This window comes from Molossus molossus, unplaced genomic scaffold (assembly GCF_014108415.1).
Source record: "Molossus molossus isolate mMolMol1 unplaced genomic scaffold, mMolMol1.p scaffold_m16_p_2, whole genome shotgun sequence".
NCBI lineage: Eukaryota > Metazoa > Chordata > Mammalia > Chiroptera > Molossidae > Molossus > Molossus molossus.
The window spans coordinates 35,056,883-35,082,528 of NW_023425355.1; the positions used below are offsets into that span (position 1 = coordinate 35,056,883).

A 25,646-nucleotide genomic window follows, 5' to 3' on the forward strand; every position below is an offset into this window, starting at 1 on the left:
GTCTGCTATCAATTCTTTTTTTTTTTTTTTGGTACGTGCCCTTTAAAATTGAGATCGCTGAATCCTATGTTAGTTCTATTTAAATTTTTTTGAGGAACCTCTGAACTCCTGAGTTTTTTCAATACTGACTGCACCATTTTACATTCCCACCACAGTGTAAAATGTTCCAATTTTTCCACATGCTCACCAACACATTTCTTTTTGTTTTGTTTCATTTCTTAATAATGGCCATTCTGACAGGTGTGAGGTGATATCTCATTGTGGTTTTAATTTGCATTTCCCTGATGATCAGTGATGTTGAGTTTCTTTTCATATGCTTCTTGGCCATTTGTATATCTATATCTTCTTTAGAGAAATGTCTATTCAACTCCTTTGCCTATTTTTAAATTGGGTTATTTATTGTTTTGTTATTGGGTTGTATGAGTTCTTTATATATTCCAGATATTAACCCCTTATCAGATATAATGTTTGCAAATATTTTCTCTCCATTCTTGCCTTTTTAGTCTTTTCATTCTTTTGCTGCTCAGTTTTAAAGTTTGATGTAGTCCCACTTGTTTATTTTTGCTTTCCTTGCCTGTGCTTTTGGTGTGACTCATTAACTTCTACTTCTCGTAGGGTCAGACTTGCATCAGGATAGCCTGGTTGTGATTTTTGCCTTCTTTTCCATCTTAGTACCCTCTAGCACATTGTTTAACAGGGGTGTTGCCTAATCACCACTGTTTCTCTGATGGGATACACCCAGAGCTACCTTAATTTTTCTGGACTTCTTCACATGCATAGTAATGGGAGGCCTATGTGAGAGGCGGGTGTTTCCTCCCATTTTCTAGCTTCTTGCCCCTTCATCTACCCTTTTACCACATGTTCTGAACAGAATCTCCTCAGGGGCCTCCAGTCTCTTCCCTCTAGAATCCTCCTCGTGAGTAGGTGGTGGTCTCTGAGCCAATGACAGGTCAACCAAGAGGCTGATTTCAGACCAATAAAGGCTTCTGGGTTCAAGATGAACCAATTAGCTTATTAGGGACATTGAATACCTGGGTAGCTGGCATCTGTTCTATTGTCCTCTTAGTAAGGACGCTGTGTTTTGCCCATCAAGGATTTGAATGTGTAAATGAAATCCTACTTTGTTGTGTGTGTGTATTTAATTTTGATGGCTTTAATCCATCCCCACAGCTTTTGATCAAGGCTAATAAAACACAGCCATTCTCCCTTTGTAAAAAGAAAGAGGGGTTGGGTTTCCTTCAATTGTCTGCCCTTTTCTGTCTCCTCCACTATTTTTGTTTTACTCTGTAGTTAACTTGCATACAGCAGCTTCATCGGAGGACCTGTGTGGTGGACCTGGGCTCTCATCTCACTGTCAGTTGCAAGGGCCTTTTGGTTGTTCTAACCTGGGGGTTTGTGTGACCAGGGGGTTGTTGGGTGGGAGAAGAGTTTGATCATAATCTGCTTTCTACATTTCACACAGATTCTTCGCCCAGTCTCTCTCTCTCTCTCTCTCTCTCTCTCTCTCTCTCTCTCTCACACACACACACACACACACACACACACTCACACGCGCGCGCACACACGCCCGCCCGGCCCCTCTCCGTGTGTCTTCCTTCAAGATGACAGGGCGCTGGAGAAAAGGCTGCTGGAATCAGCTGGTAGGTACAGTAGTAACCCGAACCCCACCCACCCGCTGCCTTTGCTTGCTCAGGTTTCTCAGGTCACTACTGCCCAGGGAGAAAACAAGTAAACGCTCCTCAAGAGGAGGTGCTGGGGGAGCTGGGAGCCGCGGGGGCGGCAGAAGGTGAGGCCGGGAAGGTGCCCGAGTGACCCTGCTACTGGGGCCCTTCCTTGTGCTCCCTCGGGGCCTCAGCCCCAGCCCTGTTTGCCCCCACCCCACCCCCCACACCCTTTTCAAAGGGATTGCCTTTTTTTCCCTCTGCTGCGGCGGAAATGACAGTGTGGTGCTGCCTTGGTGTCATGGTGCTGCCCCTGGATTGAGGGGGTGAAAACTCTTAAGTTTGGCTCCGGAGACCCAGTCGTGGGAGCGTAGCGGCCGCCTTGCTGTCCCTGGCGGGGCGCGCAGGCGGGCGGATCCCGGCTGCTGCGCGGCGGCAGCGGCGAAGGCGAAGGCGAAGGCGAAGGCGGGCGGCGGCCTAGAGGGGCAGCGGTAGCAGCAGCGGCGGCCCGGGAGCTCGCGCCGGAGCCCGAGCCAGCTCGCAGCGGAAGCAGGCGAGCACCCAGCACTCTAGGGCGCACTCAGGAGATGGCTGGCACCCGAGAACGCTCTGGGTAAAACGCGCCCCTTCACCACGGTCCCTGGGGGCTGAGCGCCCCTGCAAGCGCAGGGCTCGGCCTCAGCTCTAGCCGCCTCTCAGGTGTCGCTGGGGCCCGGCGCGGGCCAAGGGCTCCCGGGCTCGGCGGGGCAGGGTGACGGGGCCCGCGAGGCTCGAGGCGATAGCTGGGGCTCCCGTCCCAGCCCTGGCACCCCGTTGCGCTGTTGGAGGCTCAGGGATCCGTCATTGCTGCCCTTCTGGGATGGAGTTTGCACTCCAGGATGCGGGCGGGGGCGGCCAGAGGCCTCCGGAGCAGCCCGGCCGGCCCGGCCCGGCCCGGCCCGGCGCGGCCAGTCAAGCTGCTTCTTCCCATGAGCGCCTTCCCACGCTCTGGCGGCCGGCAGCTTCCCGGCTCGGGCGGCACCCCTCGACCGGCATTCTGCCCCGGGGTGGCTGCTGTGGCAGCCAGAGATGCTGCGGACACCCTACCGACAGGGAGGCCCGGCGAAACTTAATCCCTTTTCTGCCAAGGGAGCAATCCTGGAGTCTCTGTCTGGGAGGTTCCTTATTTTTGGCCTAGCTCTGAGACCAGCTCAGTAGGGGAGAGGGGGAACTTACAGATGTCCCCTTTACAAACTGTGACTGAATCGCGGAGACGTGGTGGTTTTTTTTTTTTTTTTTCTTTCCCGTTCCTGGTTCCTAAGAATTAAGTAAATAATTGCGGAGTAGATTTACAGAAACATCTTTGGTGATGGTAAGGTTTAGGTTACATAGCACTTTGTGTACAGCACGTTATTTGTTGGAGGCGTCTTGGAGCAGGAAATTGGAATCCTGGGGTCGTTGGGTTCTTCACTGTCTATCTTCCACACTCCTGAACCCGCCTTCACATTTAACTTCCTTCTACTTTATCACACACCTACCTGCCCACCCAAATCTCTCACCACAACCCACTCATCCCGTACACCCTTCCCTCCATCAACCTGTGTACTCCCAGCTTCCCAGCCATGCAGCCTCTTGCTTCTTTACCAGTTTGCCTTTTTCAGCATTTCTGAGTGTGGGGCGCGTGTTGAGCAATGATTGTGTGTCTCTGAGGAGGAGCCCTTATAAAAGAATATATTAGAGATTGTGTAAATAGACAAATACTGTGTGAGGGTTGATTCCTCTGATTCTGAGGTTGGCCATAAGGGCCTCCTTTAACCCCATTCTTTTCCCTTCCAGTACTCTAATCAGTTATCTGGCCATGTTCCAATGAAAGGGAAATGGTGAAGAGAGAGTTCCTCCCCTACTTCCCACTCTACCCCTAACCCTCACATCCCTCCAATGCCCTCCACTCTTCATGCCCAGAAGGGGAAACAGTCTACTATTTTTATATATTCCTGCCTAATCAATTAATACAGATATATAATGTGAATTGGATTTTTTTCTGATTGTTCCTCACAATTTGATTTATGTGGTTGAAATACAGGTCTTAGGACCAAAACGATCAGAGAGTTGATCCCAAATCTGATGTTGTCTTGTCTTTATGGTTTTACGATATTTCTCTGACCTTTCTTTCATAGTTGGTGCACTTGTATAAAAGGCATAGTATTGAGTACTGGGTATTGTGAGCCTTCTCTTGGTCTTTTGAAAATGGAAGGGTTCTATAAACTCTCAGCATTATACTTTTTAAATAAAGTGTTTCATTTACCTTTTTATTGGTATAATAGATTGACTGGGTGTAAGTAGGAACCTTAGTTTCTGGAAACATTAACTTGCCCGTTATTAGCCCCCTTGGAGCCAAATCTATCACTGTACTTAGGTCCTAAGTCTATTTTTCCCCCTAATGTACAAACAACTGAATTAAACATACATAAAACTAGACATACAGAGTAATAGTGTTTATTTTAAGTCAAGGCTTAAATCATATCTAATGTACTCCAACTTAACAATCTGAGTCAGGCTCATTTGAAAATATAACCTCACCCATTTTTAGCCTTTATGGGGCAATTGGTTAATTTCTACTGAAAGTGCCATAAATAATTTTAGGCATGGTTATACAAGCATGATTAATATCTAGCAGGGGTGACTCAATAATTATTTATTTATTTATTTATTTATTTATTTATTTAGTGCCTACAATGTGCAGAGACCTCTGCTGACTGGGCTGAGGCCCCAGCCTTGGCCTAGTTATTTTGGCCTCCTGCTTGTTTCAGGCCTACCTCCTTATTTGCAGCTCCAGGATTAGAACAGGGAGGGGCTTTAAGGGGCAAGGTAGAGGCTAGGGACTTGAAGGTGGGGGATTGTTTCTCTCATTTACTTTCCTGACTACTAGGCTTCTCATCTAGCATGTTGTACCTTATATGACCATCCCCTGGGAAGTACTGCTACAAATCAGAGTGACTTGATAGCTTCACGAATGTATCATCTGAACAGTACAAACTGATTTAGATGAAGTTGGTTTAGTTAATCCCTCCTCTGTAAGAGCAGGGCAACCTGCTCCAACTTGCAGATCCCAAAGCAGTGCCAGTGGAGTCTCATAATTGTATCCAAAAATTGCTCTGGGTAGTGAGTCTATCCATTCCCTTATCCCTCCTCCCATAAAATCTGCTGACACCATGACAGTCGAGAAGGAAACTGCAGGAGGAGTATGTCTTTACCACGCACCAAACCTCATTGGCTTGGTAAAGAGGTAAAGAGCCCTAAAAAGAAGGTAAAGATAGGGACAAGTCAGAATATATCTCAAATGGCTGTTCTCAGAGGTACCTGCTTGGCCTCATGTGTGTCTGTCATTCAGTCTTTATGGATTTTGGTCACTTCCTAGTTGTTAGGCCATGGAATTTGGGTACTAATGGAGGCCAGGGAGCACTGAATTTCCATTTAGCATTAAGTTTTTGTCTTCTCTGTAAAGGGGAACATGAGGCAGTGTGTTTGCAAAGCAACTCTTTACTTAAGCTGGATGTCTTGACTTAGAGCTGTGCTAGGGAACGTCCGGTTTGTAGGCCATATAAGGCCCGTAAAATCAATACCCCAACTGAGGTCACATGCCCCACAAAATTAGCCTGACCAAATATAGCAGGCTAATGTTTAAGTTGATAATTTTATAATGGCCCTCAAATGATGTTATAAATATCCAAAATGGCCCTTGGCAGAAAAAAGGTTCCCCACCCCTGATAGAGCCTTGCATCATGAAAATATGACATGTAACATATTGATACTGGATATATGTTAGTTCAAGAGAGTTCACAGTTTTTTCACTTTTTGATGAGTGAAATTTTGATACCAAGGTGGTGTTGCACTAATATCTGCATTTCTGGTCTCTCAAAAAACATTGTATTCATCACTGAGCAGGGTAGAGAAAAGACTAGAAAAGTGTTTCTCAACCATTGTATTGAATAATGCTAACAAGTGAGAAGACCAGATAAGTGGTGTTGAGACAAGAAATTTATTTTATATTTTTTAATTTATTTTTTTTATTTTATTGAATTTATTGGGGTGACGCTGGTTAATAAAATTATATAGGTTTCAGGTGAACAATTCTACAACACATTATCTGTACACTGTATTGTGTGTTCACCACCCCAAGTCAAGTCTCTGTTCATCACCATTTATCCCACCTATACCCTCCTCTTCCTCTCGCCAACCCCCTCCCCCTGAGACAAGAAATTTATATCCGGTTATCTCTCTGTGCAGGTTGTTAGTCTCCTTTCTATTTTCCTTCTTTCCCAAGAATCAGTTTATGTTTCTCTCTTCATTTTTCATGAAGTAAAAGTCTGCTAAGAGTCTTCTGTGGGCACTGGAGGTCTGGGACTGTTTCTACTGTTTGTCTTTTTTTATTTTCCCCTTCTCCATGGCCATAGGCAGGCATCATCTTTTCAAAAGTCAATCTCCAAGCTTCTTCATTTTTCTTAGAAATCCTATAGTCTGTTAAAACTACCATATGTTTAAAGTATGGGTGGTGGAGGGATTTTGAGTAATGTGCCAACATCCTGCCACTCCTTTCTTCATGTGAGGTTCACCTGAATACACACCAGGGTGTTGGTTCAACCTAAGTGAGTTAGCAAAGTATCCTTAATAAGGCTTGGCCTACTTGGATTCCTGTCTCCCTGCAGAGCTCTGACTGCCTGATCTTGGGCTTTGTCTCAGCCTCTTTCCTGCAGGTCAGACTCTTCTAGTTGATGAACAGAACAGCGTCTCCAGTCTCTGGATCTTCCTTTTACAGAGACCAAATGATCTGATAACAAACTCATTATATAATCTAAAATCCTCCTGTAACAGAAAACACCAGTATTTACAATTTCCTGGGTTAGGAGCATAATGTATGGACATGGTAGATAATGCTAATGCAGGGCAGTGAAGTATCTGAATGTATACAGCCCAGATGTAGAATAATGGTTTATGGACCAGAATCCTCAATCGCTTTGTCTATAGCCCTTTGTTCAGTGTCTCTAGGATCCATGTGGTTCCTAAGGGAGTAGGAGCTTGATTTCAAATAGGCTTCTGTTCTCTGTCCCTTGTTTCTGACCTGAACTTGGGGTCCTCTCAGCCTAACGTTCAACAGCAGAGCCTATATACATATATTGCCAATTTTATTCTGTGGAAGTCGAGGTGCCTGTTTATTAAGGTATGCCACTGAACATTTAAATATTTACAGATATTTCACTGGGTAACAGAGATTGGGAAAAGCAGTCCTAAAATAGATTGAAAGCTGTACTAGTAGCAGTAGAGCAGCAGTTAATTTTGCTTTTCCATTTGCAGTATGCATTAAGATAAAGGTGTTTATTTTTATCTTTATTGTTGAGAGTATTACAGCTGTTCCCCCTTTTCCCCCATTGACCTCCTCCTCCCCACTCCTACCCCCTTTCTGCCTTCCAAGATAAAGGTGTTATGAACTGTACTTAGGATTCCTGACAATTTTCATGTGTTACCTTGGCAAATCTGTTTTTCTGTTACTTAGATTACATCTTTTTAGGACTTTTAGTTCTGCTATTGTGATTTTCATTTTAATTTATTTGATGACTATATTATATAAAATAATCAATGGTTAGATTTAGGAGCTAATTTTTATAAAGAAAATATCATTACATCCATATACTATAAAATATTAAATAGGCTTTAATAACCTATTAAAAAGGAAGTGACTCTGGCATTGTCAGTTGGTAATCAACCTCCAGTCCTGAGCTCTCTCTGTGCATGATAAAAGCTTAAGAGGAAAGAAGAGAGACAGTTCCTCCCTTGGGGAACTCCAGTCTAACAGGGCAGACATATGAGTACAATGAATAGAATACTCAGATGCATGGTCTTCCAGAAAACCTGTGGGGGAGTATGATTGTCCTCTATTAAGTCAACCAGCTGTAAAGGAGACTTCATTTGGGGTGCTGAACATATAGTACAATATACCATATAATTTTATTAACAATGTCACCCCAAAACATTTAATAAAAATAAATAAATAAAAATAAATAGTAAGACATTTATATTTATTATAAATGGCAATAAAATTTGTTTTTCCAAATAATAAAAATTACTGCTCTCCTTAATAAGTTGCTTTGTATCTGTCATCTGTGAATGTATGATGAGAATATCTGTATTTGTAAAGCAAATAAATTATTTCATCTTTATCGGCTCCTCACAAGAGCTTGTGAGATGGTAGGGCAGGTGGTTGTCATTCGACAGATGAGGAGGCTATGACTCAAATAGTTTAAATGTCTTACCTAGAATCACTAAGCTAATTCAGTTTAGAGCCAAGACTACAAATAGGCTTTATTATGAGGATCAAATGAGATAATAGCTTTGCAACCATTTGGAAAGTATAAAATGGTACACAAATCTAAGATGACTGTTATTGTTAATTATGTTTACTGACTACCTAGCCTCTTTTATGGGGGTTTCTGTTTTCAGTCTTTGTCCTTTTAGGGTGAGAATTCTCTGCACTTGTTGCCTTTTATGTTCCCAATGATATATTTTTTGAGCTTCAGGAGTTTGTTGTTGTTGTTTTTCTTTTCTATTAATAGTATTCTAGGGTTTTGGTGTCTTCTTTTTCAGTTCCAAAAGGTGTTCTCACTCATTTATACTCCTATGTAACTCCCCTCCCTTCTAGTTGTCCTATGGAATTTATATCTTTTTGGAGTTACAACATGTAAAACCAGCCACTACCCATCACCTTGGCTTAGCCAAGGAAAATTAATGCATTTTGTTTACTTCCTGTTCCTCTTATGATGATGTCCATTGTTTGTTAACCTTTTATTCACAGTAATATATAAGAGCTGTGTTTTGAGTGGCCAATTTTCAATAATCCAAGGTGTCTTTCCTATGTGATAACAGATAGCAAGAGCTCTGTAATAATAGGATGTCGGACCTGGAATACATCTTAAAGAGATAACCTGGTAATTTTAGTCCAACTTGAATGACATTTGACAGTTAAGGAAATATCAGACTAAGCCAGGACTTATTTGCTCATTCCTCAAGGTAAGGAGACAGTTTCTAGTGTTTTAAGGAAGAGCCCATAGGACATTAATGTTAATATCTGAAGAATGTTTATTTTATTTATTTATTTATTTATTTATTTATTTATTTATTTATTTATTTATTGTGCTTTAACTTTTTATTACCCTTTCATGTTTTAATTATGGATGGTGCTTACTGGAATATACTTTGCTTAGAGATTGAACCCTTTTCATCATATATACTGACTCGATTTTATGCAACTTGAAAAAAATCCTACACTTCAGCTCAGTCTTCATTCTATAGCCCAGAGGTCAGGTTTAGTTAGTTTCATACTCAATGGCTTTTCTCAGAAGAAGGGGAGAACATGGCTTCTCAGGGAGGTAGTGAGAGCCCAGAGCCATGCTCTGCAGATCTAAAAGATGAAAATTAGATGGAATATAAACTTTTATAAATGTATAAATGAGTATAAATAAGTGGGAAGTTAATTATGTTCAAATAACTTTTGAAATAGTAGAATTCTGTTAAGTGCAGATCACGAGTTCTCTCTCTGATCAGAGTTAACTGAATGCTGAATTTGAAGGGTGACGCTGAAATCATTGTGGTTTTTTTTTTTTCATTTTGTAATATAGATTGCATTATTTTTTTTATCTTAATCATTTGCTTTTATGCTCCTCTTTTCTATTTCTACCCACTCACACAGCCTTATACCTTCTTATAGTTTATTCTCATCAACATTTTTTTTCAGAGTCTCAGCCTGAAGGAGGTGCAGGGAGAAGATAAGCCATGGATAAACAATTTTATAATAGAACAAGGGCAAATACATAAACATACTTGTTTGATGACATGGAAGTAACTAAATGATATGGAACGGAACAAATAAGTGTATGTGGACATGGGCATTTGTTTTTTTTTATAATGGCAGTTGGTCTGCTCTCCCAGACATGTCATCAATGCATTTTTATGACAAACCATTGTGTTTTCTAGAAAATGCTTCGTGATTACCTGTCATTGGATCACACCTTATCAGGTTCACATCCTGTCTTTATTCTTAACAAATGCTCTAATTCTGTGTAGATTAGTGATTCAGAAACTTTTTGAAGTTCTAACACTCTGCCGCTATTCGTTTTTGTCATACCCTCCCCATAATTCCTAAAAGTATTTTGTGATATAGGAGTCAAATATTTTTTAGGAGTTTTATATTTTTAAGTGAATAAAATTTGGAACTAAGAATTTGATAACATTAGTTGATCATTAAAGATATCCCAGGATACTGCAAAACCTAGACAGAGAATTGCGTTACCTAGAAAACAATTGAAAGGAGTAAACAATTCAATAGAGTTTAGAAATACTACATAATTACATAATTGACAGTATAGTATAGTGGTTAACTGTGTACACTCTGGGGTCAGACCTAGGTTTAAAACTTAAAAAAATTGAGATATAATTCACTGTCATAATATTCACCATTTTAAAGTGTATAATTCATTGGTTTTTATTATATTCACAAAGTTATGCAACCATCGCCACTATCTACTTTCTGAACATTTTTATCATCCCCAAAAGAAACCCCATACCAATGAGCAGTAACTTTTTATCCCCCAACCCTCCAGCCTTTGGCAATCACCAATCTATTTTCTGTTCTTATGAGTTTGCCTATTCTGGATATCTCATGCAATTTGAGGCCTTTTGTGACTGGATTTTTTCAGTTAGAATAATGTTATTAAAGTCCATTCATGTTGTAGCATGTGTCAGTACTTTATTCCTTTTTCTTGCTGAATAATATTTTATTATATGGATATACCACATTTGTTTATCCATTCATCAGTTGACGGACATATGAGTTGTTTCTATCGTTTGGATATTATGAATAACAGTGCTATGAACATTGTGTAGAAGTTTTTGAGTGAGTATGTTTTCATTTTTTTCTGGATCATATGGTAACTTTACATTTAACCTGTTGAGGAACTGCCAAACTATTTGCCAAAGCAGCTGCATCATTTCACATTTCCGCCAACAATGTATGCAGGTTCCAGTTTCTCCACATCCTGGTTGACATTTGCTATATTTTTTAAATTATGACTATCCCAGTGGGTGTGAAGCAGTAGTATAGCCATCCTAATGAGTGTGAAATGGTATCTCAATGTGGTTTTGATTTGTATTTCTCTAATGGCTATTGATGTTAAGTATCTTTTTATATGCTTATTGATCATTTATATACCTTCTTTTGAGGCATACGTATGCAAATCCTTGTTCGTTTTTAAAAGTTTTTTGGTCTTTTTGTTGTTGAGTTGTAAGAGTTATGCATATTTCTAGATACCAGACCCATATCACGTATATGATCTGCAAAAATTTTTTCTCATTCTATGGGTTGTCTTTTCACTTTCTTTTTGTTATTGTTGTTAATCCTCACTTGGAGGATATTTTTCGATTGATTCTTTAGAGAGAGTGGAGGAGGGAGGAAGGGGGAAGAGAGAGAAACATTGATGTGAGAGAGACACACTGATTGGTTGTCTCCTGCACGTGCCCTGACCTGGGCTGGGTTCAAATCTGAAACCCAGGTACATGCCCTTGACCAGGAATCAAACCACGACCCTTCAGTATATAAGTTGATGCTCCAACCACTGAGCAACACCAGCCAAGGTTCACTTTCTTGATAGTGTCATTTGTAGCATAGACGTTTTTAATTTCAAAGTCTGATTTTTCCTTTAGTTGTTTGTGCAGTTGGTGTCTTCTAGGAAACCCTTGCCTAACCTAAGTTTATGAAGATTTACACCTATGTTTTCTTCCAAGAGTTTTATAGTTTCTGTAATTATATTTAGATCATTGATCCATTTTGAGTTAACTTTTACGTATGATGTGAGGTAAGGCTCTAACTTGATTCTTTTGCATGTGAATATCCCAGCATCATTTGTTGAAAAGATTTTCTTTCCTTCATTGAACGGTCTTAGAACCCCTGTCAAAAGTTAACTGACCATAAATATATGAAAATATGAGTTTATTTCTAGACTTTCGATTGTATTCTGGGTCTGAATCTTATCTTTGTTACTTGCAAACAAGTGTGACCCTGGACAATATGACATACATATAACATTCTTCATATAGTTCTAGAAGATTCAGTAATTCCTGGTTAAAAATCTTATTTTGACCTTATCTGAGGCAATCCTGACACATACCATACCTTCCCAAGCTTAATTTTATAGTGAAGTTCAAGTGTCACACTTACTTGAGAACAATTTTATGGTTCTAGGAAAATTGAAAGAGCTTTTCCTCAGTACAGAATTTATACAACACCATCCTAACACTTAGAAGACTATGGTACTCTATTTGTTTTATATAGTTTGCAACACATAAATATATCTTTAAGCAATGCTCCTGACCAATTGTCATTTTGATGAGAAGCTGTACTCAGTCCTCCCAGGTATCTTTCAACACAGGCATTGAGGAATGCAAACATGCAGTTCTGGAAGAGACAGTAATAGAAATGCACGGTGAGATGGAGATAGGCCTAGAAGAAAGAGATATAATTCTGGAAGAGACTCAGAATGAGAGGCGGATTCAGAGAAACTCAGAGGGACACAGAGACAAAAATAGAAGTGGAAATAAGCTGTTTAGAAACCCTCTTGTAAATAGTCAAGATAAACTTCAGTGAAGGAGGTGAGATGATTAAAATAGAGGTGTAGGGAAAAGAGCACAGGCATTGTGATACAGTACTCTGGTTATGTGATTTCCTGGTTGATTTACTTAACAGTGCTGAGCTCCAAATTCCAAACAATAATATGGATAAAGTTATACCTTCCTCACAGGTTTCTTCATAGAATTTAATGAAATAATGTGTATAGAGTGTTAACACAGGACTTAGAATACAGGACGTGCTCTATAAATGCTAGGTCTCTTTCTAATTTCTATTTTAAGGGATTCTTTAATTTTTTTTCTTTATTAATGAGAGAGAGAGAGAGAGAGAGTGAGAGAGAGAGAGAGAGAGAAGGGAGAGAGAGAGATGGAAACATTGATGAGAGAACATTGATTGGCCGCATCCTGCACACCCCCACTAGGGATTGTGCCCACAACCTGGGTATGTGCCCTCACCGGGAATTGAATCAGTGACCTCTCAGTGCATGGGTCAACACTGAGCCACACAGGCCAGGCTATTTTAAGGGATTTTTTTAGGTAACAATTATTGAATACCTAATGTGTGTGAGGCACCATGATTTGAATAAAAATGTAAAATAGTTGATGCCCTAAAAAAACAGGGAGAGTTAGCTGGAGACACAGATATATAAATTAAGCAAAACAGAATGTTCTGGAAACTACCAGTGATTGAGATGATAAACATGTAAATGAGAGAACTCCTAGTTTTCTAGGCTTGGATGGTGATATTCGTCAGATAGAGAAAACTGGAAAAGGAGCAGGTATTTTTTTGTTTGTTTGTTTTTTAAGAAGAGGAGAATAAAAAGTTCACTTATGGACATGTTGAACTGAGCAGTGAACTGTCAAAGGCAATATTCCTGCCTTGAGTGAAAGTTAAAATCTGTCTTCCCCAAATCTTTTCCAATTCTGAGATTCTATAATATATGTACATTTTAATTGTTTTACTTTATCTCTATAAGCAAATGCTGATAGATGTTATAAGCTACAGAATACTAGCCAACAATTTTCAAGCACTTCTAAATTGTAAAATAAGAATACCACATGTCTCATTTTTTTAAAAAAGTGGTTATACAAACATCTGAACTTACAAAACCAAATGAGAGTGACTGTTTTACAAAATGATTCTTCACTTTTATAGTCCAGTTCCCTATAGATTTCTGCAAAATAGCTAATTATTTCAGTGTAATTAAAAGGTTTGATTTAGAAATAGCTTTTAGGGATATATCTATTGTACTTTTGTAGAAGGTATAATTTTACTATTATTTAAGTATCCTGTGAGAAGGCTATGTGGGTATCTCTGATAGATGACCAAATCTAAAAAAAAGGATCAATGGCAGAATCAAATTCTCAAGCCATGATGAGTGTCTCTAATGACAGTGAGCTGATAAACTAAAGTTGTTCAAAAGCAAAAGGATAAACAGGATTAACACTTTTAGACAATAAAACATTTCACATTGTTTCTTAGTTAAGGCTAGCTTAGAATATTTATGTGTGTTGCTTTTAATTAATGGGAAACCTATGGCAACAACTATCCATATGTTCTGCTCAGAAATGACTGTGGGGGAAGAGGTAGATTCACCAAGAAGTTAGTTTCTTTCCAGTTGAGTGACTTCTTTTACTCTGATACACACTAAAATGAAAATTTCTGGCTTCGTACTTTGCTAATTTATATCTAGATCTTGATTCGCATCTTGTTATGTTTTAGGAAGTATGAAAAGACACATGGGGAGGTGAGCTTCATAGCAGGCTTGTGCTAGTTCAGCAGTTGTTAAAACCAACTGAAGCCACAAGGAAATATGTCTTTATTAATGATCAGCAAGTATTGCTGAGTAAGTTGAAAAGTTGAAATCATGGCTCATTTAGTTTGATGAAATTTCTAAATGACATTTCTGAAGATGTAGGAAGAAAGTGAAAATAAAAACTGTCATCTTTTGTTTCTGGTGCCTCAGTTTACTAGGAATGGGATGGGACAGAAATTTCTATATGTGTTTGGAGGAAATAATTCATATTCACACTCAAGAATTTACTATCCTGCCCTGGCCAATTTGGCTCAGCAGTTAGAGCATCGGCCTGCAGACCAGAGAGTCCAGGGTTCGGTTCCCACTAAGGGTACGTACCTCGGTTGCAGTTTGTCCCCGGTCCTGGCTGGATTCCTGTGGGTGGCAATCTGTCGATGTGTCTCTCTCACATCAATCTATCTCTCTCTCTCTTCCTCCCTCTCTCCCTCCCACTCTATCTGGGGATAAATGCAAAAATGTCCTCTGCTGAGGATTAAAAAAAAAAAAAAAAAGAAGAAGTATTTACTATCCTGCAAGCAAGAACAACATTTTTTAAAAGTTTTCTCTTCCTTTTTTAAAATTAACTTATTTTGTTACAGATGTTTCTCCTTTTCCCCCCACTGATTCCTCCCTCCCGCTCCCTCTCCACCCTGTCCCCAGCTTTGTTGTCCATGTCCATTGTTCATGCATACATGCATATAAGTTCTGTGGTTTATCTTTCCCCCACCACCCCCTATTCTGGGGATTGCCAGTCTGTACCCCACTTCCATGTCTCTGGGACTACCCCATTCCTCAGACTGTTATGTTCATTATATTCCACAAATAAGTGAGATCATATGATACTTGTCTTTCTCTGTTTGGCTTGTTTCACTTAGGATAATACTTTCCAGGTCCCTCTGTGTTGTCTCAAAGGATAAGAGGTCTTTCTTTCTTAACAGCTGTATAGTACTCCATTGTGTATATGTACCACGGCTTTTTTATCAATGCATCAGTGGATGGACATTTGGGCTGTTTCCAGATCTTAGCTATTGTAAATAGTGCTGCTAGGAACATGTTGGTACATATATTCTTTCTCATTGGTGTTTCAGGCTTCTTAGGGTATATTCCTAGAAGTGGGATTACTGGGTCAAATGGAAGTTCAATTTTTAATATTTTGAGGTAACATCATATTGTTTTCCATAGTGGCTGCACCAGTCTGCATTTCCAAAAGCAGTGTACTAGAGTCCCCTTTTCTCCACACCCCTGCCAACACTTGTTGTTTGATGATTTGTTGATGGCGGCCATTCTGACAAGTGTGAGGTGATATCTCATAGTTGTTTTAATTTGCATCTCTCTGATGATTAGTGATGTTGAGCATTTCTTCATATGTCTCTAAGCCATTTGTATGTCCTGTTTGGAGAGATGTCTATTTAGTTTTGCTGCCCATTTATTAATTGGGTTCTTTGTCTTCGTTTTGTTGAGTTTGTAAGCACTCTATATATTATTGGAAATAATTCCCATATCTGATATATCATTGGCAATTATGCTCTCCCATACAGTAGGTTGCCTTTCCATTTTGATAATTGTATCTTTTGCTGTGCAGAAGCTTTTGAGTTTGATGTAGTCCCATGTGTTTATTTTCTCCTTTGTTTCTGTTGCCTTAGATAATGTATTAGTGAAAATTCTGCTGCATATGGTGTCTGAAATTTTGTTGTCTACATTTTCTTCCAGGATTTTTATGGATTCATGAGTCGCATTTAAGTTTTTTTATCCATTTTGAGTTTATTCTTGTATACAATGTAAGTTGATGGTCTAGTTTCATTTTTTTTTTTTTTTTTTTGTATGTAGCTGTTGAATTTTCCCAACACCATTTATTAAAGAGGCTGTCTTTACTCCACTGTATGCTCTTGCCCTCTTGTCGAATATTAATTGAGCATATTGCCTTGGGTCCATTTCTGGGTTCTCTGTTCTGTTCCACCGGTCTATATGCCTGTTCTTGTGCCAATACCAGGCTGTTTTGATTACAGTGGCTTTGTAGTATAACCTGAAATCTGGTAATGTGATCCCTCCAACTTTGTTCTTCTTTTTAAAGATTGCTGTGGCTATTCGAGGTATATTTTGGTTCCACATGAACTTTTGAAGTATCTGTTCTAGTTCTGTGAAGTGTGTCGTTGGTATTTTGATGGGAATTGCATTGAATCTATAGATTGCTTTGGGTAGTATGGACATTATAATGATGCTAATCCATGAACAAGGTATGTGGTTCCACTTTTTTATATCTTCCTCTATTTCTTTTTTCAATGACCTGTAGTTTTCTGCGAATAGTTTTTTTTTTTATTTCTTTGGTTAAGTTTATTCCTAGGTATCTTAATTTTTTTGCTGCGATGGTAAATGAGATTGTTTTTTTAGTTTTTCTTTCTGTGAGTTCATCATTGGTGTATAAAAATGCCATCGATTTCTTGACGTAAATTTTGTATCCTGCTTCTTTGCCAAATTTATTTATTAAATCCAGTAGATTTTTGATGGAGTCTTTGGGGTTTTCTACGTATAGTATTATGTCATCTGCGAATAATGACAGTTTCAATTCCTACTTTTCCATTTGGATCTCTTTTATTTTCTCCTCCTGTCTGATTGCTGTGGCTAAGACTTCCAGTACTATGTTAAATAAGAATGGCAAAAGTGGGCATCCTTGCCTTGTTCCTGTTCTTAAGGGAAATGCTTTTAATTTTTGCCCATTGAGTATGATGTTGGCTGTAGGTCTTTAATATATGGCCTTTATTATGTTGAGATATGATCCCTCTATTCCCACATTGCTGAGCATGTTTATCAAAAATGAGTGCTGGATTTTGTTGAATGTTTTTTCAGCATCTATTGATATGATCATATGATTTTTATCTTTCATTTTGTTTATGTGGTGTATCACATTTATTGATTTGCGAATATTGTACCAGACTTACATCCCTGGGATGAATCCCACTTGGTCATGGTAAATAATTGTTTTGATGTATTGCTAAATTTGATTAGCTAGTATTTTTTTAAGGATTCTGGCATCTATGTTCATCAGGGATATTGGTCTGTAGTTTTCTTTCTTTGTAGTGTATTTTTCTGGTTTTGGAATTAGAATTATGCTGGCCTCATAAAACGAGTTGGGAAGTCTTCCTTCTTCTTGAATTTTTTGAAATAGTTTTAGCAGAATGGGTATTAGTTCTTCTTTGAGTGTTCGATAAAATTCCTCCGTGAAGCCGTCCAGGCCTGGGCTTTTGTTTGCTGGGAGAGCCTTGAATACATCTTCAATTTCTTCTGTTGTTATTGGTCTGTTCAAGTTTTCTATCTCTTCCCAGTTCAGTTTTGGGAGACTATGTGTTTCTAGAAATTTGTCTGTTTCGCTTAGATTGTTGAATTTGTTGACCTATAATTGTACATAATATTTGCTAACAATCCTTTGTATTTCTGTGCTGTCAGTTATTATGTTTCCTTTTTCATTTCTGATTTTGTGCATTTGAGTTCTCTTTCTTTGTTTCTTGGTGAGTCTAGCTAAGGGTCCATTAATCTTGTTTATCTTTTCAAAGAAACAGCTCTTTGTTTCATTGATCCTTTGAATTGTTTTTTTAGTCTCCATGTCATTTATTTCTGTTCTGATTTTTACTATTTTTTCCTGCTACTTGCTCTGGGGTTTTCTTTTTGTTTACTTTCTAGTTCTTTAAGTTGTGAGGTTAGATAATTTATTAGAAATTGTTCTTGCTTCTTGAGGTAGGCCTGTAGTGCTAAGAACATCCCTTTCAGAGCTGCTTTCGCTGCATCCCATAGATGTTCTGTTGTCTGTTCATTTTCGTTCGTTTCCTGGAAGTTTTTAATTTCCTCCTTGATCTCCATGGTAACCCATTCATTGTTCAATAACATGCTATTTATGCTCCATGTTTTCTTTTTTTTATTTTTTATTAATTAATTTTTGTTACAGATATTTCTCCTTTTTCCCCCACTGATTCCCCCTCCCTCTCCCTCCCTGCCCTTTCCCCAGTTTGTTGTCCATGTCCATTGGTCATGCATACATGCATATAAATTCTGTGGTTTATCTCTCCCCCACCACCTCCCTCTTCTGAGGATTGTCAGTCTGTACCCCACTTCCACATCTCTGGGACTACTCCATTCCTCAGATTGTTATGTTCATTATATTCCACAAATATGTGAGATCATATGAAACTTGTCTTTCTCTGTTTGGCTTGTTTCACTTAGGATGATACTTTCCAGGTCCCTCCATGTAGTCTCAAAGGATAAAAGATCTTTCTTTATTACAGCTGCGTAGTACTCCATTGTGTATATGTACCACAGCTTTTTTATCCATTCGTCCCAGGCGGCTCCACGACGCACAGTCTAGACAGAGGCTAAATTGGCAGCAGCCACTCACCTTAGGCTCCGGCAGAGGGAAGGCATACTGGACTGGAACTGTGTGGGGACACTCGGGTGTTGGACGGTGCTAAGAGCTTTTGCTGAGTGCAGCCACACAGGACTGTGGTCATTTTACTCCTTCCCAGGGCCCTGGGGAGAGGCGGAGGCCCCTCCCATAGAGATTCAACCCCACCTGGTAGCCATTGAAATGCTAATTGAGGCCCATTAACAACCAGCAGCTGCCCTACCCTCAGGAAATCCTCTTACACTGAGCACCTGAGGGAGTTTTTCAGGCAACTCAGAAACCATGGTTCTTCAGGTGACCTCTGCTAATAGCCTCCAGGCAAAAAAAGCTAGAGGATAACTCCATGTTTTCAAATGTCTTAGCATGTTCTTGTTGCAGTTGATTTCTAGTTGCATGCCATTGTGATCTGAGAAGATGGTTGATATGATTTAAATCTTCTTGAATGTGTAGAGACTTAGTTTGTGTCCTAATATGTGGTCTATCTTTGAGAATGTCCCATGTGCACTTGAGAAGAATGTGTATTCTGCAGTTTTGGGGTTTAATTTTCTGTAGATACCTATTAAATCCATTTGATCTAGTGCTTCATTTAGAGTCTGTTTCCTTGTCAAGTTTTTTGTCTAGATGATGTATCCAGTGATGTCAGTTGGATATTAAAGTCCCCTGCTATGATTGTATGGCTGTTGATTTCTCCTTTGTAGTTCGCCAGAATCTTTTTAATATATGTTGGTGTTCCTAAATTGGGTGCATATATGTTTACCAAGATTATATTCTTGTGGGATAGATCCTTTCACTATTATGTAATGGCCTTTTTTTGTCTCTAGTTATGGCCTTCGTTTTGAAATCTACTTTATCGGATATGAGTATTGCTACCCCAGTTTTTTTTTTTTTTTTGCTTTCCGTTTGCTTAAAAGATTTTTTCCCATCCCTTCACTTTCAACCTATGTGAGTCTCTTGTTGTGAAGTGAGTTTCTTGTAAATAACATATATGTGAGTCATGCTTTCTTATCCAGTCAGCTACTCTGTGTCTTTTTATCGGAGCATTCAAACCATTCAAATTTAAGGTGATAATTGATATGTACTTATTTATTGCTGTTTTTGTTTGGTGTGGTTCTATTTTTCTTCCTATTTCTTCTACTAATTACAGCAGTCCTTTTACATATCTTGCAGTGATGGTTTGGTGTTAATATATTCCATTAGCCTTTTTTTTTTTTTTTTTTTTGTCTGGAAAGCTCTTTATTTGACCTTCTATTTTGAATGATAGCCTTGCTGGCTGGCTGGATAGAGTAGTCTTGGTTTTAGATCCTTGTTTTTCATGACCTTGATTACTTCATGCCACTCTCTTCTGGCCTGTAGTTTTCTGTTGAGAAGTCAGCTGAGAGCTTTGTGGGGTTTCCTTTGTAGGTAACCTGTGGCATATCTCTTGCCGCCTTTAGGATTCTCTTTGTCTCTAATTTTTGGCATTTTAATTACTATGTGTCTTGGTGTGTGCCTGTTTGGGTTCTTCTTACTTGGGGCTCTGTGCTTTTTGAACTTAAAGGCCTTCTTCACCAAGTTAGGAAAGTTTTCTGTCATTATTTATTTAAATATATTTTTTAACCCTTACCCATTTTCTTCCTCTTTGGGGACTTCTATGATGAGAATGTTATTACGTTTCCAGTTGTCCCACAGTTCCTTTCAGCTATCCTTCTGTTTTTTTAATTATTTTTTTACTTTTTGGTTTTCTGATTGGTTGATTTTTTTCTACCCTGTCTTCTAATTTACTGATCTGGTCCTCAGCTTCCTCTACTCTGCTGGTTAGTCTTCCCAGTGTGTTCTAATTTCTGCTATGTCTTTCTTCATTTCCACTTGGGTGGTTTTCAATGTTTCTATATCGTTACTCATGGTGCTGATGTCCTTACTCATGCTTCTGAGCTTCCTCAAGATCATGGCTCTGAACTCTACCTCTGATAATTTGCTCAGCTGCAGTTCATTGATCTCATCTTCGATAGAGTTCTCTTGTACTTTCATTTGGTATGTATTTTATTGTTTCACCATTTTGCCTATCTCAGTGGGTTTTATAGCCTGCCAAATTTTCCCTGTGGATGTTGTTGTTCTGCTGTTTGTGGCTCCCTCTACTGGGTTTGGATGAGCCTGAGTGGGCCCACATTAAACACGACTGTCAAGTCTTACTTTCCTGGGTAGATTTGCAAGCCCAGGAAAGGTTCAGTTATCCTCTAGCTTTTTCCTGGAGGCCAGTAGTCTCAGTTACTCAGTGCCTTGAAATATAGCCCTGGTGTTCTGCCTAAGAGAATTTCCAGAGGGTCGAATAGATGCTAGTTGTTAATGAGTCTCAATTTGGATTTTTTGGCCTCATCTGGGAAAGGCTGAATTTCCGAGGTGGGTGGGGGGCGGGGGGGCTGCTGCTTTTCCCTACTGCTCTGGGAAGGAACACAGTGGCCATAGTCTTTTGTGGCCACAACTCACCAAATACTCTGAGTTCCCTCCAAATCCCAGGTGTCCCCACTGAGTTCCAGCCCAGTGTGCCCTCCCTCTGCCATAGCCCCCAGGTGAGTGTGACTATTTTCGGGCTCTGTCCTGGCTCGCTGGGCTCTGGAGTGGGCGTGGTCTTTATTCCCCATGGGTACTGCTCACAACTAAAACTACTGTTGTCCCTGGGCTCCCAGCCCACCACCCTCTCGAGCCTCCACAGATCCTACCAGTGTCCCTGGTTATATGGTCTTGTCCTGCTGCTTTTCTGTTTTTTTGTTTTTGTTTTTTTTCTGAGTATTTGTCTTTATTTTAGTTGTAATTCCCATTTGGTCTTGGGAGATAGTCTGCGTGGCTTCTATTCACTCCGCCTCCTTTTTCACATCCTCTAAGCCTATCTTGTGTGCAGCTGGGTCACACAGGTCTGTCTGGTGCCTCTGCCCCCTGTAGGTCCTATGGGTAACGGATTGCACAGTCCCTCTGGGGACCCGGCTCTATGCCTAAGTTTAGAGCTGCTGGGTTACACAGGCCTTTCTGCTGCTTCAGCACCCCGAAGGTCCCATGGGTAAGTGGATGGCACAGTCACTGCTGGGTCGCAAGGGCCTCTCTGGTGCTTCAGCACCCCCCAGGTTCCATGGGTAACTAGATCGCACAGTCCCTGCTGGGTCACACAGTCCTCTCTGGTGCTTCAGCACCCCACAGCCCATGTGTAACTAGATGGCGCAGTCCCTGCTGTGTGGCACAGGCCTCTTTGGTACTTCAGCACCCTGCAGGTCCTGCGGGTAAGTGAATGGCAAAGTCACTGCTGGGTCTCAAGGGCCTCTCTGGTGTTTTAGCACCCTGCAGGACCCGAGGGTAACTGGATCACACAGTCCTTGCTGGGTCTCACAGGCTTTTGTGGTGCTTCAGCGCCCCCCCTCCCCCAGATCCTGTGGATAACTGGATTGCACAGTTCCTGCTGTGTCGCACAGGCCTCTCTGGTGCCCCCACACCTGCAGTTTCAGTGGGCAGGCAGCTGGATTGCACCAGTCTCTCTAGGGCTCGGGCTTGGGCTTCCCACTGCACTTGTGAGCTGCTGGACTGCACAGGCCATTGTGGAGCCCCAGGTCCCACTGCTGGTGGCTAGGGAGTGCTGCTGCCCCGTGGGGGCTCAACTCCTGCTCAGCTTTTACTGTAGATTTTGGGGATGGGTCTCATCTGCTGCTCTGTGCTTCCATTGCCTGGGGATGGATTTCTGCTCCCCAGCCTCTGTTTCTGGGGGTATATCTAGACTCTGATCGGGCTGCTACTATGGGTGATGGTGCTGGTCTCTGGGTTCTCTGCAGCTTCCGAGACCAGCACCTTGGGGGCTCCACTACTGTGCACTGGTCTGTGTTGACACAGAGTGTCTATTGGTCTGATGGTGCCAGGTGTGCTGGTGGGCTCAGGTTGCTGGGCCCTAGCTGCTCCCACTGCCTCCTCCCAGGGAAGACCCAGGATCTTCCAAAATGGTGGGACCTCCCCGCGGTGCAGGGAGAAGCGTCCTGAAAGGCCACTTACCGAGGTAGCCGGCTGCTCCTGTCCACAGCACAGGAACCTTCTGCTTCGAGTCTCTGCACTGCAGGGGTTTGGTTGTCCACCTTCAGGTCCACTCACACTCTCTCACAAACTCGTTTACTCTCTCATCTACTCACCCTTCCTCTGGTCCTGCCTGCTGCCATGTTCCTCTCTCTTTTTTTTTTTTTTTCAGGTTATTAAAAAAAAATTAGAGAGAGTGGAAGAAAGTGGGGGAGAGAGAAACATTGATGTAAGAGATACACATTGATTGGTTGCCTCCCGAATGACCCTTACCAGGGCCAGGGATCAAACCTGCAACCCAGGTACGTGTCCTAGACCAGAATCGAACCCATGACCCTTTGGTCTGCAGGCTGACGCTCTAACTACTGAACCAAACCTGTGAGGGCAAGTTCTCATCTTTTTCTGCAGGCTCTCATAATGGAATCATTTCAAAAACTAGTGATTTAGTTTGCAATATGACCTTCTTTTCCTTCCAATATATGTGAAATAAGAGCAGCCCCTATATTATGCCTTGAAGAAAAATAAAGAACAATATTAGAAAGTGGAGATTGAGAATTTTGCAAGGCCTCAGGCTCATCACAGTTGAGGACAAGAAATGTCAGTGGAGAATATGTGAGAGAATGATGCATGCCACTATTGTGAGCTGGGATAGTAATGTTAATCAGTAAAGCAGGATTCAGAGGTGGCCACTAGGTTCCATTTATTAGTACAGGAACATAAACTGAGGCATTTGTCAAAAAAACAAGGTTTGAAGGAGGAGAAAGGCTTTCTGATTAATTCTCGACTTGCTTTCCTATTACTTCAACATCCCCGGGGAATCCAGCATTTAAGTCTCCATTGGTTAGTGAGTAATTATACTGTATTCACTTTTCCATTGGAAATGTGTAATGACTCTTGCTTTGTATTCCTTGCAGGTGAAAACCCAGCCTCTGTGGTTCTTAATGCCTCAGCAGGATTATTTTCACTAAAGATGGAAACACTGGAGTCTGAATTGACCTGCCCAATCTGTCTAGAGTTGTTTGAAGATCCCCTTCTGCTCCCTTGTGCTCATAGCCTGTGCTTTAGCTGTGCCCATCGCATCTTGGTCTCCAGCTGCAGCTCTGGTGAATCCATTGAACCCATTACTGCTTTCCAGTGTCCTACGTGCAGATATGTTATCTCGTTGAACCACCGGGGCCTGGATGGCCTCAAGAGGAATGTGACTCTGCAGAACATTATTGACCGCTTCCAGAAGGCTTCAGTCAGTGGGCCCAATTCCCCAAGTGAGAGCCGCCGGGAGAGGACTTATAGGCCCAGCACAGCCATGTCTAGTGAGCGAATTGCTTGCCAATTCTGTGAACAGGACCCACCAAGAGATGCAGTGAAAACATGCATCACCTGTGAGGTCTCCTACTGTGACCGTTGCCTGAGGGCCACGCACCCCAACAAGAAGCCTTTCACCAGCCACCGCCTGGTGGAACCAGTGCCAGACACACATCTTCGAGGGATCACCTGCCTGGACCATGAGAATGAGAAAGTGAACATGTATTGTGTTTCTGATGACCAATTGATCTGTGCCTTATGCAAACTAGTGGGGCGTCACCGAGACCATCAGGTTGCGTCCCTGAATGATCGATTTGAGAAACTCAAGGTAAGGGGTCTGGGAAATATTCCTTACACAATGTTGTCTCTATATACACAGTTAGATAGGTAGCAAGTTTCCTAATAAAATGGGTCACTTGTCTTATATGAAAAGTGAGTTAATTCCAAGTTTTTCTCATGAGAAATAACCTACTCGCCTGCAAGCTCTCACTGAAACCTATTTCATCTGTTGTATAAACCTGCTTGTGTCTGGCCAGTTCTGGGGGAGTTGGCCCATGGCCCACCACACCAGCAGGCCATCCAGGAAAGCAGCACCCTCTGTCCTCTTTCAGTGACATATTGCACATTACATATCTTTGCCATGATCTTTCCACCTCTTCTTTTAAGTATGTGAGTACCTGTGTAGGTGTGCTATGATTAACATTTGTGCTGATTTGCATATTTATGTGTATAGCAATGGAAAGGTTGGGTGTGTCTCTGTGTAGGTGTGGGTAGAGGTGTCTGAGTATAGCTCTGTAGGTGAGAGATTTTTGTGGAGGACAGTAGTGTATGTTTGTACACTCAGTACTCTAAAGAAAAAAAGTTTGGCACTGGCCACTACAAATTGCCATCAAGCCCTTAACATGGGCTAATTCTAAGCCTGCTTTAAAAAACAAAATAAAGCAAAATTAAAATAAAAACAAACAAACAAAATAAACAGTCAAAAAGGGAACATCAGTGTGCCATGAAGTCAGGAAGAACGATCAAATGCCTGAACTAAACATTTATACTGAAGGCCATATATATTTAATCTAGTATCAGATTTTGTGCCAGTGTTTGTTTTTTTGGTTTATGGACTGAAGCACTTGTTTGCAATCCCTGCCTTGGAAATTCCTAGTCTTTCATTTGTGTTCAGTGGACAGAGTTTTCCAAAGTTGTTGGGCCATAAAATATTTATACGTAAGTCTAAGTGCCTATTTTTAAATCCCTACTACCTCATGTTGATGTTAAAATGTCATATCCAGCCAATTGTTTTATTCCCATTGCCTGCCTGATACATGGTTTAACTTCTCTTAAAAAGGGAGCAACTGCCCTGGCCGGTTGCTCAGTGGTTAGAGCTTTGTCCTGTAGTCCATAGAAACCCAGGTTCAGTTACCCGCTAAGGGCGCATAACTCGGTTGCAGTTTGTCCCTGGCCCTGGTTGGTTGTGTGGGTGGCAGCCACTCGATGTGTCCCTTTCACGTCGATGTTTCTTTCTCTTCCTCCTGCTCTATTTAAAGATAAATGCAAAAATGTCCTAGGGTGAGGATTAAAAAAAAGGAAAGAGAGTAACTTAGAATTTCCAGAAAAATAAAATATGTAAATAAGTGAGATTACCACTGCTAAATAGGGCCTAAATATATAAGCTGAGATTTAAGGAAGATCTAGATAGGATGAAAGGAGGGCAAGAAGGTTGTAGAGAATTTCCTCTTGTCATGCTCTGCAAAAGTCAATGTAACTTAGGTAAAATTTATGATGTTGGTGATGGCAGCAATACTCAGAATAGGGTACATGTTTTCTCCTGTA

General features: G+C 40.8%; 1 protein-coding gene across 3 annotated transcripts in view; it reads left to right on the plus strand.

The window, feature by feature from the left end:
* Positions 1-1,596: 1,596 nt before the first annotated feature.
* Positions 1,597-25,646, plus strand: part of MID2 (midline 2) — a 159,273-nt gene continuing 135,223 nt past the window's right edge. Inside the window, exons 1-2 of one of the 3 annotated variants that reach the window (XM_036271211.1) lie at positions 1,597-1,640; positions 23,435-24,150. In XM_036271211.1, the coding sequence (XP_036127104.1) occupies positions 23,491-24,150 (660 nt within the window). In that variant the 5' untranslated portion in view covers positions 1,597-1,640; positions 23,435-23,490. Of the gene's footprint in view, positions 1,641-8,601; positions 8,703-14,078; positions 14,121-23,434; positions 24,151-25,646 lie in introns of those variants that run through there. The other 2 variants (XM_036271212.1, XM_036271210.1) reach the window with 2 other exon arrangements.